Source organism: Oncorhynchus masou, unplaced genomic scaffold (genome assembly GCF_036934945.1).
Source record: "Oncorhynchus masou masou isolate Uvic2021 unplaced genomic scaffold, UVic_Omas_1.1 unplaced_scaffold_1006, whole genome shotgun sequence".
Lineage (NCBI taxonomy): Eukaryota > Metazoa > Chordata > Actinopteri > Salmoniformes > Salmonidae > Oncorhynchus > Oncorhynchus masou.
This window is the reverse complement of record NW_026999758.1, coordinates 194,474-216,336: the sequence shown is the minus strand read 5'-3', so window position 1 is coordinate 216,336 and position 21,863 is coordinate 194,474. Positions and strand designations below refer to the sequence as shown.

Below are 21,863 nucleotides of genomic sequence, written 5' to 3'. Positions count from 1 at the left end.
AAAGTGTGGGAGTTTGAGCTTGTGTCCTTTAGGCCTATGGATTTATTTATTTTATCAGCATTAATTAGTTTGAGCAATAAAAGCCCCACTGTTATTCCATAGGCTGGGATCCTCACTATGCAGCTGTTATTCTATAGGCTGGGATCCTCACTATGCAGCTGTTATTCCATAGGCTGGGATCCACACTATACAGCTGTTATTCAATAGGCTGGGATCCACACTATGCAGCTGTTATTCCATAGGCTGGGATCCACACTATACAGCTGTTATTCTATAGGCTGGGATCCACACTATGCAGCTGTTATTCCATAGGCTGGGATCCACACTATGCAGCTGTTATTCCATAGGCTGGGATCCACAAGATGTAGGAACATTGCTGCTATAACAGCCTCCACTCTTCAAGGAAGGCTTTCCACTAGATGTTGGAACATTGCTGCTATAACAGCCTCCACTCTTCTGGGAAGGCTTTCCACTAGATGTTGGAACATTGCTGCTATAACAGCCTCTACTCTTCAAGGAAGGCTTTCCACTAGATGTTGGAACATTGCTGCTACAACAGCCTCCACTCTTCTGGGAAGGCTTTCCACTAGATGTTGGAACATTGCTGCTATAACAGCCTCTACTCTTCAAGGAAGGCTTTCCACTAGATGTTGGAACATTGCTGCTATAACAGCCTCCACTCTTGTGGGAAGGCTTTCTACTAGATGTTGGAACATTGCTGCGGGGACTTGCTTCCATTCAGCCACAAGAGCATTAGTGAGGTCGGGCACTGATGTTGGGCGATTCGGCCTGGCTCACAGTCGGCGTTCCAATTCATCCCCAAGGTGTTCTATGGGGTTGAGGTCAGGGCTCTGTGCAGGCCAGTCAAGTTCTTCTACACATATATCGACAAAGCATTTCTGTATGGACCTCGGTTTTTGCACGGGGGAATTGTAATGCCAAAAGAGGTACCTAAGGCCACAAAGTTGGAAGCACAGGATCATCATCTAGAATTTCATTGTATGCTGTAGCATTAAGATTCTCCTGGCATCCCCCAAACCCAGATTCGTCCATCGTACTGCCAGATGGTGAAGCGTGATGCATCACTCCAGAGAATGTGCTTCATGAGTCCAATGGCGGCGAGGTTTTCACCACTCCATCTGACGCTTGGCGTTGCATATGGTGATCTTAGGCTTGTGTGTGGCTGCTCGGCCATGGAAACCCATTTCCTGAGGTTTCCCAACGAACAGTCCTTGTGCTGATGTTGCTTCCAGAGGCAGTTTGTGTTGCAACAGAGGACAGATGATTTTTACGCGTTACAGCACTGGGCTGTCCCGTTCTGTGAGCACATATGGCCAACTACTTCCTGGCTGAGCTGTTGTTGCTCCTTGATGTTTACACTTCACAATACCAGCACTTACAGTTGTCAGGGCAGCTCTGGAAGGACAGAAATTTGACAAACTGACTTATTGGAAAGGTGGCATCCTATGAAAGGGCCAGATTGAGTCACTGAGCTCCTCAGTACAGGCCATTCTACTGCCAATGTTTGTCTATGGAGATTGCATGGCTGTGTGCCCGATTTTATACACCAGTCACAGGTGTGGCTGAAATAGCCGATTTCACTCATTTTGAAGAGGTGTCCACATACTTTTGTATATGTCGTGTAGCTAGCTAGCTCGCTACAGTAGTAAGCTACTGTCATCAAGTTGTTGTTGGGTTATCATATTTCGTCTATTCTCATTCATGCATACGGGCATTTGAATATAGTGCGAGAAAAGGGGAACTGGACATGGTAGACACATTTAAATGTTGGTGTAGATGCATGATGTGTTCAGAATTTCATGATCAGATCTCCATGATCAGAATACTAAAGCTGCATGAACTGTCAAGTCTTGACAGGGCCTTAGCTGAAAACATTTACATTTAAGTCATTTAGCAGACGCTCTTATCCAGAGCGACTTACAAAAGCTGTCATAATGAATACCAGGCCACAAACAGAACCCTCTGGTGACAATAGACACACAAACAGAACCCTCTGGTGACAGCTGACACACAAACAGAACCCTCTGGTGACAACTGACACACAAACAGAACCCTCTGGTGACAGCTGACACACAAACAGAACCCTCTGGTGACAGCTGACACACATACAGAACCCTCTTCTGACAATCGACACAAACAGAACCCTCTGGTGACAACTGACACACAAACAGAACCCTCTGGTGACAATCGACACACAAACAGAACCCTCTGGTGACAACTGACACACATACAGAACCCAACAGAACCCTCTGGTGACAATCGACACACATACAGAACCCAACAGAACCCTCTGGTGACAGCTGACACACATACAGAACCCAACAGAACCCTCTGGTGACAATCGACACACAAACAGAACCCTCTGGTGACAACTGACACACATTCAGAACCCAACAGAACCCTCTGGTGACAATCGACACACATACAGAACCCAACAGAACCCTCTGGTGACAATCGACACACAAACAGAACCTCTGGTGACAACTGACACACCTACAGAACCCAACAGCACCCTCTGGTGACAATCGACACACAAACAGAACCCTCTGGTGACAACTGACACACATACAGAACCCTCTGGTGACAATCGACACAAACAGAACCCTCTGGTGACAACTGACACACATACAGAACCCAACAGAACCCTCTGGTGACAACTGACACACAAACAGAACCCTCTGGTGACAACTGACACACAAACAGAACCCTCTGGTGACAGCTGACACACAAACAGAACCCTCTGGTGACAACTGACACACATACAGAACCCTCTGGTGACAGCTGACACACATACAGAACCCAACAGAACCCTCTGGTGACAACTGACACACAAACAGAACCGAGCAGAACCCTCTGGTGACAACTGACACACAAACAGAACCCTCTGGTGACAACTGACACACAAACAGAACCCAACAGAACCCTCTGGTGACAACTGACACACAAACAGAACCCTCTGGTGACAGCTGACACACAAACAGAACCCTCGGGTGACAACTGACACTCATACAGAACCCTCTGGTGACAGCTGACACACATACAGAACCCTCTGGTGACAGCTGACACACAAACAGAACCCTCTGGTGACAGCTGACACACATACAGAACCCAACAGAACCCTCTGGTGACAACTGACACACAAACAGAACCCTCTGGTGACAGCTGACACACAAACAGAACCCTCTGGTGACAGCTGACACACAAACAGAACCCAACAGAACCCTCTGGTGACAGCTGACACATAAACAGAACCCTCTGGTGACAACTGACACACAAAAAGAACCCTCTGGTGACATCTGACACACAAACAGAACCCTCTGGTGACAATCGACTTACAAACAGAACCCTCTGGTGACAGCTGACACACAAACAGAACCCTCTGGTGAAAGCTGACACACAAACAGAACCCTCTGGTGACAGCTGATACACAAACAGAACCCTCTGGTGACAGCTGACACACAAACAGAACCCTCTGGTGACAGCTGACACACAAACAGAACCCAACAGAACCCTCTGGTGACAACTGACACAAACAGAACCCTCTGGTGACAGCTGACACACATACAGAACCCTCTGGTGACAACTGACACACAAACAGAACCCTCTGGTGACAGCTGATACACAAACAGAACCCTCTGGTGACAACTGACACACAAACAGAACCCTCTGGTGACAGCTGACACACAAACAGAACCCTGTGGTGACAGCTGACACACAAACAGAACCCTCTGGTGACAGCTGATACACAAACAGAACCCTCTGGTGACAGCTGACACACAAACAGAACCCTCTGGTGACAGCTGACACACAAAACAGAACCCAACAGAACCCTCTGGTGACAACTGACACAAACAGAACCCTCTGGTGACAGCTGACACACATACAGAACCCTCTGGTGACAACTGACACACAAACAGAACCCTCTGGTGACAGCTGATACACAAACAGAACCCTCTGGTGACAACTGACACACAAACAGAACCCTCTGGTGACAGCTGACACACAAACAGAACCCAACAGAACCCTCTGGTGACAACTGACACACAAACAGAACCCTCTGGTGACAGCTGACACACAAACAGAACCCAGCAGAACCCTCTGGTGACAACTGACACACAAACAGAACCCTCTGGTGACATCTGACACACAAACAGAACCCTCTGGTGACAATCGACACACAAACAGAACCCTCTGGTGACAGCTGACACACAAACAGAACCCAACAGAACCCTCTGGTGACAACTGACACACAAACAGAACCCTCTGGTGAAAGCTGACACACAAACAGAACCCTCTGGTGACAACTGACACACATACAGAACCCTCTGGTGACAACTGACACACATACAGAACCCTCTGGTGACAACTGACACACAAACAGAACCCAACAGAACCCTCTGGTGACAATCGACTCACAAACAGAACCCTCTCGTGACAGCTGACACACAAACAGAACCCTCTGGTGAAAGCTGACACACAAACAGAACCCTGTGGTGACAGCTGACACACAAACAGAACCCTCTGGTGACAGCTGATACACAAACAGAACCCTCTGGTGACAGCTGACACACAAACAGAACCCTCTGGTGACAGCTGACACACAAACAGAACCCAACAGAACCCTCTGGTGACAACTGACACACAAACAGAACCCTCTGGTGACAGCTGACACACATACAGAACCCTCTGGTGACAACTGACACACAAACAGAACCCTCTGGTGACAGCTGATACACAAACAGAACCCTCTGGTGACAACTGACACACAAACAGAACCCTCTGGTGACAGCTGACACACAAACAGAACCCAACAGAACCCTCTAGTGACAGCTGACACACAAACAGAAACAAACAGAACCCTCTGGTGACAACTGACACACAAACAGAACCCTCTGGTGAAAGCTGACACACAAACAGAACCCTCTGGTGACAACTGACACACATACAGAACCCTCTGGTGACAACTGACACACAAACAGAACCCAACAGAACCCTCTGGTGACAATCGACTCACAAACAGAACCCTCTGGTGACAGCTGACACACAAACAGAACCCTCTGGTGAAAGCTGACACACAAACAGAACCCTGTGGTGACAGCTGACACACAAACAGAACCCTCTGGTGACAGCTGATACACAAACAGAACCCTCTGGTGACAGCTGACACACAAACAGAACCCTCTGGTGACAGCTGACACACAAACAGAACCCAACAGAACCCTCTGGTGACAACTGACACACAAACAGAACCCTCTGGTGACAGCTGATACACAAACAGAACCCTCTGGTGACAACTGACACACAAACAGAACCCTCTGGTGACAGCTGACACACAAACAGAACCCAACAGAACCCTCTGGTGACAACTGACACACAAACAGAACCCTCTGGTGACAGCTGACACACAAACAGAACCCAGCAGAACCCTCTGGTGACAACTGACACACAAACAGAACCCTCTGGTGACATCTGACACACAAACAGAACCCTCTGGTGACAATCGACACACAAACAGAACCCTCTGGTGACAGCTGACACACAAACAGAACCCAACAGAACCCTCTGGTGACAACTGACACACAAACAGAACCCTCTGGTGAAAGCTGACACACAAACAGAACCCTCTGGTGACAACTGACACACATACAGAACCCTCTGGTGACAACTGACACACATACAGAACCCTCTGGTGACAACTGACACACATACAGAACCCTCTGGTGACAATCGACACACAAACAGAACCCTCTGGTGACAACTGACACACATACAGAACCCTCTGGTGACAGCTGACACACAAACAGAACCCAGCAGAACCCTCTGGTGACAACTGACACACAAACAGAACCCTCTGGTGACAATCGACACACAAACAGAACCCTCTGGTGACAGCTGACACACAAACAGAACCCAACAGAACCCTCTGGTGACAACTGACACACAAACAGAACCCTCTGGTGAAAGCTGACACACAAACAGAACCCTCTGGTGACAACTGACACACATACAGAACCCTCTGGTGACAACTGACACACATACAGAACCCTCTGGTGACAACTGACACACATACAGAACCCTCTGGTGACAACTGACACACATACAGAACCCTCTGGTGACAATCGACACACAAACAGAACCCTCTGGTGACAGCTGACACACAAACAGAACCCTCTGGTGACAGCTGACACACAAACAGAACCCAACAGAACCCTCTGGTGACAACTGACACACAAACAGAACCCTCTGGTGACAGCTGACACACAAACAGAACCCAGCAGAACCCTCTGGTGACATCTGACACACAAACAGAACCCTCTGGTGACATCTGACACACAAACAGAACCCTCTGGTGACAATCGACACACAAACAGAACCCTCTGGTGACAGATGACACACAAACAGAACCCAACAGAACCCTCTGGTGACAACTGACACACAAACAGAACCCTCTGGTGAAAGCTGACACACAAACAGAACCCTCTGGTGACAACTGACACACATACAGAACCCTCTGGTGACAACTGACACACATACAGAACCCTCTGGTGACAATCGACACACAAACAGAACCCGCTGGTGACAGCTGACACACATTGGTCATGCTACTGAGAATCAATACCGTGATGTATCATGGCTAAATTCTGACTGATCTAATATTGAGTAGTTATTAGGGCTGTCAAACATTTAAAATATTTTCATTGAGTTAATGGCATTAGTTAATCATGATTAATCACACTTTTGGTCCTAAATAAACAATTTCTCCTCTTTTTTGGGCTTGTATCTACCAAGTTATAGCAGCAAAAAAGCAGGCCGGTGCAGATACGCAGTGCTCTGTGTGACTGGGTAAGGGCTCATCTTGAGACTGTGACTGGGTAAGGGCCCATCTTGAGACTGTATGACTGGGTAAGGGCTCATCTTGAGACTCTGTGACTGGGTAAGGGCTCATCTTGAGACTGTGACTGGGTAAGGGCTCATCTTGAGACTGTGTGACTGGGTAAGGGCTCATCTAGAGACTGTGTGACTGGGTAAGGGCTCATCTTGAGACTGTGACAGGGTAAGGGCTCATCTTGAGACTGTGACTGGGTAAGGGCTCATCTTGAGACTGGGTAAGGGCCCATCTTGAGACTGTGTGACTGGGTAAGGGCTCATCTTGAGACTGTGACTGGTAAGGGCTCATCTAGAGACTGTGTGACTGGGTAAGGGCTCATCTTGAGACTGTGTGACTGGGTAAGGGCTCATCTTGAGACTGGGTAAGGGCCCATCTTGAGACTGTGTGACTGGGTAAGGGCTCATCTTGAGACTGTGACTGGGTAAGGGCTCATCTTGAGACTGTGACTGGTAAGGGCTCATCTTGAGACTGGGTAAGGGCCCATCTTGAGACTGTGTGACTGGGTAAGGGCTCATCTAGAGACTGTGTGACTGGGTAAGGGCTCATCTTGAGACTGACTGGGTAAGGGCTCATCTTGAGACTCTGTGACTGGGTAAGGGCTCATCTTGAGACTGTGTGACTGGGTAAGGGCTCATCTTGAGACTGTGTGACTGGGTAAGGGCCCATCTTGAGACTGTGACTGGGTAAGGGCTCATCTTGAGACTCTGTGACTGGGTAAGGGCTCATCTTGAGACTGTGTGACTGGGTAAGGGCTCATCTAGAGACTGTGTGACTGGGTAAGGGCTCATCTTGAGACTCTGTGACTGGGTAAGGGTCCATCTTGAGACTGTGTGACTGGGTAAGGGCTCATCTTGAGACTGTGACTGGGTAAGGGCTCATCTAGAGACTGTGTGACTGGGTAAGGGCTCATCTTGAGACTCTGTGACTGGGTAAGGGTCCATCTAGAGACTGTGTGACTGGGTAAGGGCTCATCTTGAGACTCTGTGACTGGGTAAGGGTCCATCTTGAGACTGTGTGACTGGGTAAGGGCTCATCTTGAGACTGTGACTGGGTAAGGGCTCATCTTGAGACTATGTGACTGGGTAAGGGCTCATCTTGAGACTCTGTGACTGGGTAAGGGCCCATCTTGAGACTGTGACTGGGTAAGGGCTCATCTTGAGACTGTGACTGGGTAAGGGCTCATCTTGAGACTCTGTGTGACTGGGTAAGGGCCCATCTTGAGACTGTGTGACTGGGTAAGGGCTCATCTTGAGACTGTGACTGGGTAAGGGCTCATCTTGAGACTCTGTGACTGGGTAAGGGCTCATCTTGAGACTCTGTGTGACTGGGTAAGGGCTCATCTTGAGACTGTGACTGGGTAAGGGCTCATCTTGAGACTGTGACTGGGTAAGGGCTCATCTAGAGACTGTGACTGGGTAAGGACTCATCTTGAGACTGTGACTGGGTAAGGGCTCATCTTGAGACTGTGACTGGGTAAGGGCTCATCTTGAGACTGTGACTGGGTAAGGGCTCATCTTGAGACTCTGTGTGACTGGGTAAGGGCTCATCTTGAGACTCTGTGACTGGGTAAGGGCTCATCTTGAGACTGTGTGACTGGGTAAGGGCTCATCTTGAGACTGTGACTGGGTAAGGGCTCATCTTGAGACTCTGTGAGACTGGGTAAGGGCTCATCTTGAGACTGTGACTGGGTAAGGACTCATCTTGAGACTGTGACTGGGTAAGGGCTCATCTTGAGACTGTGACTGGGTAAGGGCTCATCTTGAGACTGTGACTGGGTAAGGGCTCATCTTGAGACTCTGTGTGACTGGGTAAGGGCTCATCTTGAGACTCTGTGACTGGGTAAGGGCTCATCTTGAGACTGTGTGACTGGGTAAGGGCTCATCTTGAGACTGTGACTGGGTAAGGGCTCATCTTGAGACTCTGTGAGACTGGGTAAGGGCTCATCTTTAGACTGTGACTGGGTAAGGGCTCATCTTGAGACTGTGACTGGGTAAGGGCTCATCTTGAGACTCTGTGTGACTGGGTAAGGGCTCATCTTGAGACTGTGACTGGGTAAGGGCTCATCTTGAGACTGTGACTGGGTAAGGGCTCATCTTGAGACTGTGACTGGGTAAGGGCTCATCTTGAGACTCTGTGAGACTGGGTAAGGGCTCATCTTTAGACTGTATGACTGGGTAAGGGCCCATCTTGAGACTCTGTGAGACTGGGTAAGGGCTCATCTTGAGACTGTGACTGGGTAAGGGCTCATCTTGAGACTGACTGGGTAAGGGCTCATCTTGAGACTGTGACTGGGTAAGGGCTCATCTTGAGACTGTGACTGGGTAAGGGCTCATCTTGAGACTGGGTAAGGGCCCATCTTGAGACTGTGTGACTGGGTAAGGGCTCATCTTGAGACTGTGTGACTGGGTAAGGGCTCATCTTGAGACTGTGTGACTGGGTAAGGGCTCATCTTGAGACTCTGTGACTGGGTAAGGGTCCATCTAGAGACTGTGTGACTGGGTAAGGGCTCATCTTGAGACTCTGTGACTGGGTAAGGGTCCATCTTGAGACTGTGTGACTGGGTAAGGGCTCATCTTGAGACTGTGACTGGGTAAGGGCTCATCTTGAGACTCTGTGACTGGGTAAGGGCTCATCTTGAGACTCTGTGACTGGGTAAGGGCCCATCTTGAGACTGTGACTGGGTAAGGGCTCATCTTGAGACTGTGACTGGATAAGGGCTCATCTTGAGACTGTGTGACTGGGTAAGGGCTCATCTTGAGACTGTGACTGGGTAAGGGCTCATCTTGAGACTCTGTGACTGGGTAAGGGCTCATCTTGAGACTCTGTGTGACTGGGTAAGGGCTCATCTTGAGACTGTGACTGGGTAAGGGCTCATCTTGAGACTGTGACTGGGTAAGGGCTCATCTTGAGACTCTGTGTGACTGGGTAAGGGCTCATCTTGAGACTGTGACTGGGTAAGGGCTCATCTTGAGACTCTGTGTGACTGGGTAAGGGCTCATCTTGAGACTGTGACTGGGTAAGGGCTCATCTTGAGACTGTGACTGGGTAAGGGCTCATCTTGAGACTCTGTGTGACTGGGTAAGGGCTCATCTTGAGACTCTGTGACTGGGTAAGGGCTCATCTTGAGACTGTGTGACTGGGTAAGGGCTCATCTTGAGACTGTGACTGGGTAAGGGCTCATCTTGAGACTCTGTGAGACTGGGTAAGGGCTCATCTTTAGACTGTGACTGGGTAAGGGCTCATCTTGAGACTGTGACTGGGTAAGGGCTCATCTTGAGACTCTGTGTGACTGGGTAAGGGCTCATCTTGAGACTGTGACTGGGTAAGGGCTCATCTTGAGACTGTGACTGGGTAAGGGCTCATCTTGAGACTGTGACTGGGTAAGGGCTCATCTTGAGACTCTGTGAGACTGGGTAAGGGCTCATCTTTAGACTGTATGACTGGGTAAGGGCCCATCTTGAGACTCTGTGAGACTGGGTAAGGGCTCATCTTGAGACTGTGACTGGGTAAGGGCTCATCTTGAGACTGACTGGGTAAGGGCTCATCTTGAGACTGTGACTGGGTAAGGGCTCATCTTGAGACTGTGACTGGGTAAGGGCTCATCTTGAGACTGGGTAAGGGCCCATCTTGAGACTGTGTGACTGGGTAAGGGCTCATCTTGAGACTGTGTGACTGGGTAAGGGCTCATCTTGAGACTGTGTGACTGGGTAAGGGCTCATCTTGAGACTCTGTGACTGGGTAAGGGTCCATCTAGAGACTGTGTGACTGGGTAAGGGCTCATCTTGAGACTCTGTGACTGGGTAAGGGTCCATCTTGAGACTGTGTGACTGGGTAAGGGCTCATCTTGAGACTGTGACTGGGTAAGGGCTCATCTTGAGACTCTGTGACTGGGTAAGGGCTCATCTTGAGACTCTGTGACTGGGTAAGGGCCCATCTTGAGACTGTGACTGGGTAAGGGCTCATCTTGAGACTGTGACTGGATAAGGGCTCATCTTGAGACTGTGTGACTGGGTAAGGGCTCATCTTGAGACTGTGACTGGGTAAGGGCTCATCTTGAGACTCTGTGACTGGGTAAGGGCTCATCTTGAGACTCTGTGTGACTGGGTAAGGGCTCATCTTGAGACTGTGACTGGGTAAGGGCTCATCTTGAGACTGTGACTGGGTAAGGGCTCATCTTGAGACTCTGTGTGACTGGGTAAGGGCTCATCTTGAGACTGTGACTGGGTAAGGGCTCATCTTGAGACTCTGTGTGACTGGGTAAGGGCTCATCTTGAGACTGTGACTGGGTAAGGGCTCATCTTGAGACTGTGTGACTGGGTAAGGGCTCATCTTGAGACTGTGACTGGGTAAGGGCTCATCTTGAGACTCTGTGTGACTGGGTAAGGGCTCATCTTTAGACTGTATGACTGGGTAAGGGCCCATCTTGAGACTCTGTGAGACTGGGTAAGGGCTCATCTTGAGACTGTGACTGGGTAAGGGCTCATCTTGAGACTGTGACTGGGTAAGGGCTCATCTTTAGACTGTGACTGGGTAAGGGCCCATCTTGAGACTCTGTGAGACTGGGTAAGGGCTCATCTTGAGACTGACTGGGTAAGGGCTCATCTTGAGACTGTGTGACTGGGTAAGGGCTCATCTTGAGACTGTGACTGGGTAAGGGCTCATCTTGAGACTGTGACTGGGTAAGGGCTCATCTTGAGACTCTGTGAGACTGGGTAAGGGCTCATCTTTAGACTGGGTAAGGGCCCATCTTGAGACTGTGTGACTGGGTAAGGGCTCATCTTGAGACTGTGACTGGTAAGGGCTCATCTTGAGACTGTGACTGGGTAAGGGCTCATCTTGAGACTGTGACTGGGTAAGGGCTCATCTTGAGACTGTGACTGGGTAAGGGCTCATCTTGAGACTGTGACTGGGTAAGGGCTCATCTTGAGACTGGGTAAGGGCCCATCTTGAGACTGTGTGACTGGGTAAGGGCTCATCTTGAGACTGTGACTGGTAAGGGCTCATCTTGAGACTGTGTGACTGGGTAAGGGCTCATCTTGAGACTCTGTGACTGGGTAAGGGTCCATCTAGAGACTGTGACTGGGTAAGGGCTCATCTTGAGACTCTGTGACTGGGTAAGGGTCCATCTTGAGACTGTGTGACTGGGTAAGGGCTCATCTTGAGACTGTGACTGGGTAAGGGCTCATCTTGAGACTCTGTGACTGGGTAAGGGCTCATCTTGAGACTCTGTGACTGGGTAAGGGCCCATCTTGAGACTGTGACTGGGTAAGGGCTCATCTTGAGACTGTGACTGGGTAAGGGCTCATCTTGAGACTCTGTGTGACTGGGTAAGGGCCCATCTTGAGACTGTGTGACTGGGTAAGGGCTCATCTTGAGACTGTGACTGGGTAAGGGCTCATCTTGAGACTCTGTGACTGGGTAAGGGCTCATCTTGAGACTCTGTGTGACTGGGTAAGGGCTCATCTTGAGACTGTGACTGGGTAAGGGCTCATCTTGAGACTGTGACTGGGTAAGGGCTCATCTTGAGACTCTGTGAGACTGGGTAAGGGCTCATCTTGAGACTGTGACTGGGTAAGGGCTCATCTTGAGACTGTGACTGGGTAAGGGCTCATCTTGAGACTCTGTGAGACTGGGTAAGGGCTCATCTTGAGACTGTATGACTGGGTAAGGGCTCATCTTGAGACTCTGTGTGACTGGGTAAGGGCTCATCTTGAGACTGTGTGACTGGGTAAGGGTTCATCTAGAGACTGTGACTGGGTAAGGGCTCATCTAGAGACTGTGACTGGGTAAGGGCTCATCTTGAGACTCTGTGACTGGGTAAGGGTTCATCTAGAGACTGTGACTGGGTAAGGGCTCATCTTGAGACTCTGTGACTGGGTAAGGGTTCATCTAGAGACTGTGACTGGGTAAGGGCTCATCTTGAGACTCTGTATGACTGGGTAAGGGCCCATCTTGAGACTGTGACTGGGTAAGGGCTCATCTTGAGACTCTGTGACTGGGTAAGGGTTCATCTAGAGACTGTGACTGGGTAAGGGCTCATCTAGAGACTGTGACTGGGTAAGGGCTCATCTTGAGACTGTATGACTGGGTAAGGGTTCATCTAGAGACTGTGACTGGGTAAGGGCTCATCTTGAGACTGTGACTGGGTAAGGGCCCATCTTGAGACTCTGTGAGACTGGGTAAGGGCTCATCTTGAGACTCTGTGACTGGGTAAGGGCTCATCTTGAGACTGTGTGACTGGGTAAGGGCTCATCTTGAGACTGTATGACTGGGTAAGGGTCCATCTTGAGACTGTGTGACTGGGTAAGGGCTCATCTTGAGACTGTGTGACTGGGTAAGGGCTCATCTTGAGACTGTGTGACTGGGTAAGGGTTCATCTAGAGACTGTGACTGGGTAAGGGCTCATCTAGAGACTGTGACTGGGTAAGGGCTCATCTTGAGACTCTGTGACTGGGTAAGGGTTCATCTAGAGACTGTGACTGGGTAAGGGCTCATCTTGAGACTCTGTGACTGGGTAAGGGTTCATCTAGAGACTGTGACTGGGTAAGGGCTCATCTTGATATCTGCGGTGATGCTGGTTGTCCGCTATTAACATACAACAGAATATAAATCAGGAGCCACAGAGTTACAAAACAGTATTTAATAAAGCAGGAAAAACCACATCGTTGACTTCAGTACAGTGTGTAATGTAGAGCCTGCTGGGTTTGTTGAAGCAGTCTCATGGTGTAGCCAGCGCCTCGGTCTCCATCTCTCCTCTACATATCTTCCACGCTCCACTTGTAGGCCATCTCCTGCACAGCCTTCTTATCAGCCATCCTGGTGTACCGCTTCTGTTCAAAACCATTCGACCTGACACACACACACACACACACAATAATATGAGCAACATTTTTTTTCTCAAGTAATTAGAATGTTAATTATATGTTAATTCTAATTATATATGAATGATAAATCAGTGTGACGCTATACACACACACAACATACACACCCATCCCATCACACACACACCAAGACCCATCCCAACACACACCCACCCATCCCAACACACACCCACACACCCAGACCCATCCCAACACACACCCACACATCCCAACACACACCCACACAGACCCATCCCAACACACACCCACACAGACCCATCCCAACACACACACACACACACACACCCATCCCAACACACACATACACACACATACACACACATCCCAACACACACACACATCCCAACACACACACACACACATCCCAACACACACACATCCCAACACACACACACACACATCCCAACACACACACATCCCAACACACACACATCCCAACACACACACACACACAGACCCCCCAACACACACTGTTGGGGAATAATCAGAATTGGTTGGTAACATAATAGTTTTCTTCCCATTGAAATATTGTTATAGTTCAAAAAGTAGGAATGCCGTAGTGCAGACCAGACCTAGCTAGCTACGCCCAGGACCAGAGCTAGTGCAGACCAGACCTAGCTAGCTACGCCCAGGACCAGAGCTAGTGCAGACCAGACCTAGCTAGCTACGCCCAGGACCAGAGCTAGTGCAGACCAGACCTAGCTAGTGTTGTGGAAGAATCAGAATTGGTTGGTAACATCGGTAAGATGTTTTATATTCATCATATGTTTGTAAGTTACTTCTCATCAGAATGTTATTTTTGTATAATACTGTGGCGGGGTTGCAGTATCTGGTCTCTGTCAAGACTAAGTTGCTTGGGCCGGAGAGAGGGGAGAGGTCAAGCGTGTATCTCTTGGCTCCACAATGTCTGTGTGCCAGTCAGTGTGTCTCTGTGATCTTGTCAAGTAGGATGGATTTGATATATGCCTGTTGATATGGAGGATTGGTTTATGGTTCTGAGTTTGAGAAAAGAGACAAAGCTGAACGATAAATTATGCCTATGCTGTCTGGATATGTGTGTCTTTGCTATAAAGGATCTCAGTTGAAATGTGGAAGGGGCTCTCAGAGAATTCATTGATAGACACTGAATTGATCTGAGAGTCACAGGGTTGTGATGGAGCTCATATAATTAAAAAGATGGACTTTGTGATAACTAACTCTAACTTGTGTGTGGTTTGCTCTCATGATTTGGTAAATAGAGGAAATTTCCACGACAACACACAGACCAATCCCAACACACACACAGGGGGGTGAGAGGTGTACCTGTCCACTCCGTCCCAACGGTAGCCTGGTGGAATGTTGAAGCGGTTTGGGGGCGGAGCCGGGCCTTTGTAGCGAGGCTTCTCTGTAAACAACAACAGGAAGTGTCAGAGATTCGTTGTGATTGGCCGAGGAAGGTTGGAACCTGTGGTACATCACAAGTAGAATCTTAGCATTTGTTTCATCTTAACCCTTCACACACCAGGGGTTGAAACCACTTCAGGCCACTCTGGACCTCTGACACCAGACGGAAACGAAGAACACAACATAAATTTACCTACTATATAGATTTTCAAATCACTGCAAATTGCTTGTAGAGAAGAAAAAAAGAAGTCCCCAAAATAAATAGGTGCGGCCTTTTGCTGAACGTTGAAATCCCGATGTGGTCCTAGAGCCACAATACACCCCCCCCCCACACACACACACACACCCACCCACCTACCCTTGACTCCTCGTAGTTTGTTGTCTCTGTCCTTTTTGCGTCTCATCATGGCCAACATGGGGTCTCCCTCTCTCTCCTGCTCTCTCAACATCCTGTCCAGGTCCTGGTCATCACAGGAACGTGCTAGAGGCTTCTGGGATTCCCTCAACGCATCCTCAACATTCTGCAGCTGCATCTGGCCCTGGGCCACACTACACACAGACACACACACATAAATGACAGACGGATCATAGCTTTCAGCTGGTCAGTCTCTTATTGATGTCACTTGTTTAATCCATGGTGTGAGATTGCAAGAGTGTGCAAAGCTGTCATCAAATATATTTAGATATGTTTAACACTTTTTTGGTTCCTAGATGATTCCATGTGTTAATTCATAGTTGAGGTCTTCACTATTATTCTACAATGTAGAAAATAGTAAAGATAAATATAAATTCATACTACACACACAGTCTCTCTCACCCTTTCCCCACTGAGCATATTTCAGGTCTTTCTCTGCTTTCTCTCCTGCCATCCTCCTCTGCTCCTCTCTCTGTCTCGATGTCTCTCCGCTTCCCACTCTTATCTCTGAACACAGTCTCCGCATTTCGAGACGCATCTGCAGGAGAGAGACAGAACAGATGGATTAGTATAACACACCACATAGTATTACACCGAGTGAGTGGAGCAGACCAGCGCTAGCCAACACTACCCAGTGAGTGGAGCAGACCAGCGCTAGCCAACACTACCCAGTGAGTGGAGCAGACCAGCGCTAGCCAACACTACCCAGTGAGTGGAGCAGACCAGCGCTAGCCAACACTACCCAGTGAGTGGAGCAGACCAGCGCTAGCCAACACTACCCAGTGAGTGGAGCAGACCAGCGCTAGCCAACACTACCCAGTGAGTGGAGCAGACCAGCGCTAGCCAACACTACCCAGTGAGTGGAGCAGACCAGCGCTAGCCAACACTACCCAGTGAGTGGAGCAGACCAGCGCTAGCCAACACTACCCAGTGAGTGGAGCAGACCAGCGCTAGCCAACACTACCCAGTGAGTGGAGCAGACCAGCGCTAGCCAACACTACCCAGTGAGTGGAGCAGACCAGCGCTAGCCAACACTACCCAGTGAGTGGAGCAGACTAGCGCTAGCCAACACTACCCAGTGAGTGGAGCAGACCAGCGCTAGCCAACACTACCCAGTGAGTGGAGCAGACCAGCGCTAGCCAACACTACCCAGTGAGTGGAGCAGACCAGCGCTAGCCAACACTACCCAGTGAGTGGAGCAGGTACAGCAGACTAGCGTGTGTGTCTGGTAACATACAGCGGGAGTGTGTGTGTGTGTGTCTGGTAACATACAGCGGGAGTGTGTGTGTGTGTGTCTGGTAACATACAGCGGAGTGTGTGTGTGTGTGTGTGGTAACATACAGCGGGAGGGTGTGTGTGTGTGTGTGGTAACATACAGCGGGAGGGTGTGTGTGTGTGTGTGGTAACATACAGCGGGAGGGTGTGTGTGTGTGTGTGTGGGGTAACATACAGCGGGAGGGTGTGTGTGTGTGTGTGTGGTAACATACAGCGGGAGGGTGTGTGTGTGTGTGTGGTAACATACAGCGGGAGGGTGTGTGTGTGTGTGTGGTAACATACAGCGGGAGGGTGTGTGTGTGTGTGTGTGGTAACATACAGCGGGAGGGTGTGTGTGTGTGTGTGTGGTAACATACAGCGGGAGGGTGTGTGTGTGTGTGTGGTAACATACAGCGGGAGGGTGTGTGTGTGTGTGTGGTAACATACAGCGGGAGGGTGTGTGTGTGTGTGTGGTAACATACAGCGGGAGGGTGTGTGTGTGTGTGGTAACATACAGCGGGAGGGTGTGTGTGTGGTAACATACAGCGGGAGGGTGTGTGTGTGTGGTAACATACAGCGGGAGGGTGTGTGTGTGTGTGTGGTAACATACAGCGGGAGGGTGTGTGTGTGTGTGTGGTAACATACAGCGGGAGGGTGTGTGTGTGTGTGTGTGTAACATACAGCGGGAGGGTGTGTGTGTGTGTGTGGTAACATACAGCGGGAGGGTGTGTGTGTGTGTGTGGTAACATACAGCGGGAGGGTGTGTGTGTGTGTGTGGTAACATACAGCGGGTGTGTGTGTGTGTGGTAACATACAGCGGGAGGGTGTGTGTGTGGTAACATACAGCGGGAGGGTGTGTGTGTGTGTGGTAACATACAGCGGGAGGGTGTGTGTGTGTGTGTGGTAACATACAGCGGGAGGGTGTGTGTGTGTGTGTGGTAACATACAGCGGGAGGGTGTGTGTGTGTGGTAACATACAGCGGGAGGGTGTGTGTGTGTGGGGTAACATACAGCGGGAGGGTGTGTGTGTGTGTGTAACATACAGCGGGAGGGTGTGTGTGTGTGTGTGGTAACATACAGCGGGTGGGTGTGTGTGTGTGTGTGGTAACATACAGCGGGAGGGTGTGTGTGTGTGTGTGTGGTAACATACAGCGGGAGGGTGTGTGTGTGTTTGTGTGGTAACATACAGCGAGGGGTGTGTGTGTGTGTGTGTAACATACAGCGGGAGGGTGTGTGTGTGTGTGTGTGGTAACATACAGCGGGAGGGTGTGTGTGTGTGTGTGTGTGGTAACATACAGCGGGAGGGTGTGTGTGTGTTTGTGGTAACATACAGCGGGAGGGTGTGTGTGTGTGTGTGGTAACATACAGCGGGGAGTGTGTGGTAACATACAGCGGGGAGTGTGTGGTAACATACAGCGGGAGGGTGTGTGTGTGGTAACATACAGCGGGAGGGTGTGTGTGTGGTAACATACAGCGGGAGGGTCTGTGTGTGGTAACATACAGCGGGAGGGTGTGTGTGTGGTAACATACAGCGGGAGGGTGTGTGTGTGGTGTGTGAGTAGTACCTTCTAGCGGCTGGTTGATCTTGTCTCTGCGTCGGTTCTCCTCCTGTTCTCTTCTTAGAACCTCCACTGATACCAGTCCTGCTGAGGCTCCTGACAGCATGCTCCGAGACTAACACACACACACAGATGTTAGAATGGGCAAAGCTTCCACAAAACTTCTCTACCTAGCCACAGGGGCATGTTCAGTAGGATGCATTGTTTCGGAACGTTCAAATAGAAATATGCTATGTGGAACAAACATGCCTCTCTGACATGTAGAATAAGGCATTCATGTTGGCTCTATTCATGACATTTCTATCTGCAACATTCCATAACACATGTCAACTGAACGTGGCCCAATACTTGAATTTCTGTGCCTCTTCGCTTCAGCTCCACATGCTCACCTGTGATTGGTCAGGCCTACGAGGGGGGGAGAGGTCAGAGTCTGAGCCCCTCCCACCATGGGTTCGCCTCCTAGGGGGCGATTGGTCAGAATCACAGTTCTGCCCTCCCTTTCGCCTTCGCCTGGGCGGTGATTGGTCAGAATCAGAGGCCCCTCCCATCTGTGTCCTTTTCCTTGGAGGTGATTGGTCTGAGTCTGAGCCGGGCCCGTTCTGAGCCCGCCTCCTGGGTGGGGATTGTTCAGACCCTGAAGAGCGCTGGCCAACACGAGCAGACGACGAAGACTTTGCTTTTTTCCTGGACGGAGATGAATCTGAAGAAACATTTTTTTTAAATGACTTCAGAACTTAACCACACCAAGAACGTGGTGAACTACAACCCACACTGTCGAGTAGGGGAGTATTAATTAGGAACCAACGCAACCAAACAGAATGAAACAGGGAGGGACCCACCAGAATTTGCCCAATATGGATTTTTAAAATCAGAACACAACTTCCATTTGGAGGAAACGGTTGCCATTGCAAAACTGGTACTAAATGAATACACCCCAGGGTTATATAGAGAGATTTGTCTTTGAATGGATGTTAACATGGATTGTATTCAAAACTTTTTGCAACAGAAACTGTTTACGCCAAACAGAGAATTTTTTGTTTGTTTCTATTGGACAAATTGAGGTTGGTCTTTCTCAGTTTGATTCCAAGTGAATACACCTCTGAAGAACACTGATTTCTGGGTCAGAGGTTAGGAGTCAGGTCTCACCTCTGCTGTGTGTCCTGTGGGGGTTGGGATGATGATGATGGAGGAACGCTAGGCTTCAGTCTACGAAGAGACGCATCGGGGGATTCATGTGCAATCCTCCTATGCGGAGAGACGTCCGGCGAATCATGGCGCTGCTTTCTGAGTGACAGGGGCTCTGGTGAATCATGACGCTGCTTTCTGAGTGACAGGGGCTCTGGCGAATCATGACGCTGCTTTCTGAGTGACAGGGACTCTGGCGAATCGTGTCGAACTCTCTGTTCCTCCTCCTCTGGGACCTCTTCATCAGCTGAACAGATAGATAGATAGATAGATAGATAGATATAATTAGCACACACACACCATGCAGCGGACAACACCTGAGCGCACCTCCGCTGCTGTCTGGCTCACCTCCCATCACTCTCCATTTGTTGCTGGTCCTGAAGGCTTCCAGGCGTTTGATCTCATCTGGACGCTCGTCTATCACCTCAGCAACCTGACACACAATAGAGCGAGATACACAGGTGAGTGGATCAGAGCACTAACTAGCCACTCTAAAATTATGTTTTTGGTAAAGGTCACCCCAACGGAAAACAAAGTGACAGTGAAGTTAGCTAGATACGTAGCATTATTTACCACTGGCGCCTCCTCCTCTTCCTCCTCTTCGTTCCCCTTCTCCTCGCCGGCCAGCTGTTTCCAATCCACATCGTCATCTACTATCTTCATCCTGCGCAGACCGAGTAACGTAAACTCACCCCATTCCGTACAAATATGCGTAACTGCAACATTCAAACGAGGCTACAAAGAAAACTAATGGGACTGTAGCGACTGTGTTGACGTCAAAATTGGGGGTGGGAACAAGGTTTTTATTCAAGCGTTGATTGACATGGTAATGGCTCTATAGTATTGGAGAAAAGTTGAGAAAACGGACCCTCCGTTACATCTTGACGTGTCATGTCGTAACGTACAGCACGCATAAAGCAACTATTTCTGTCTTACAATCCCTCTCCACCAGGTGTAGCACTTCTATTATCATTTAAAAACAAGAAATGGACAGTGACGGGGGTAAAGGGGGATACCTGGTCATTTTTTTGCGTCATCGGTGCAAGCGATCATCATTCTCAAAGCCGCTGTTTACTTCTAAAATCACTTTAGCACCGCCCTAAAAACCCAATTAAAATTCGACACAAACCTTCAAGTAGGTATGTAATGACACATTATATAAACTCTTTATAGTGTTTTATTTGACATTGTAGAGGCGATAAGGTGATAAGTTAGACAGATCGAGTAAAAAAACAAACAATTTCCCTACACAACATCTCTCCGTCTCACTATCACGCATTAGTTTCGCTTCCCCGCCCGCCATTTTTAAAAGACCAGACGGGGCTCATTGCCTGCTTGAATTTTGCAGAAACGGGCAGCGTTTATGTCATGTAATTGATTCTGTTGGAATTGGGAGAAATTGTGCTTTACAATGGTATTGACATTACAGTTGATCTGGAACTATTACGTTTTTGGGGCTCTAAAATAAGGGCAATTGTACGGACCAAGGGGATGTACGAGTTTACGTTAACAGAGCGGTTAGAAACTACTGCCAAATAACAACTTTTTTTAATGCTAGCCAGCTAGTTAACTAGCTACTGGAGTTCGCCAAGAGGTTAGAAACTACAGCGAAACATCGACCAGATAAACGTTAGCTGGCTACCATAACAAACTTATCACAGTGTAGTAGGGCTAGCATGCTAACGTTAGCTACTGCTTGACTGTTTAACTCCATATTCCCACGGTGTTTTCACACATACTCACCCTTTTCCTGTAGCTTTAATGCATTTCCTTTTAGCCTTCTTCTCCCTTGACTTCTTGGCGTCTCCATCTGCAGATAAATAACGTTTCAGATACTCGGATTTGGAGAGAGACGCTCCTTTACTGTCATTCGTGGACGCAGCCATTTTGAAAACAGTCCACCTACATTAGGGAACGGAGAGGACCGAGGGACAAACAGTGCAATGAACGTCACGAAATGCCGCGTTTTCTATTTTGTTTTGTCAATGAAGAGTAGACTTCATAAATATACAGCTCTGGAAGAAATGAAGAGACCACTGCAAAATTATCATCCTCTGGTTTTACTATGTGTTTGTGTAAAATTAACATATTTGTTTTATTCTATAAACCAGCAACATTTCTCCCAAATTAAAATATTGTCATTTAGAGGATTTATTTGCAGAAAATGACAACTGGTCAAAATAACAAAAAAGATGCAGTGTTGTCAGACCTCGAATAATGCAAGTAAAATAAGTTTATTTTCATTTTTAAACAACGCTAATGTTTTAACTTAGGAC

At 48.9% G+C, this 21,863-nt stretch overlaps 1 protein-coding gene across 1 annotated transcript; it reads right to left on the bottom strand.

Annotated features, from left to right (window-relative positions):
* Window positions 1-13,534: 13,534 nt before the first annotated feature.
* Window positions 13,535-21,483, bottom strand: LOC135528664 (BUD13 homolog). The gene is given in 11 exon segments (XM_064957777.1): window positions 13,535-13,759; window positions 15,094-15,175; window positions 15,533-15,723; window positions 15,976-16,056; window positions 16,058-16,127; window positions 18,409-18,517; window positions 18,792-19,114; window positions 19,556-19,834; window positions 19,936-20,020; window positions 20,161-20,251; window positions 21,331-21,483. Coding segments are annotated over 11 exon segments (1,548 nt in total). The 5' UTR covers window positions 21,474-21,483; the 3' UTR covers window positions 13,535-13,665.
* Between the last annotated feature and the right edge of the window lie 380 nt (window positions 21,484-21,863).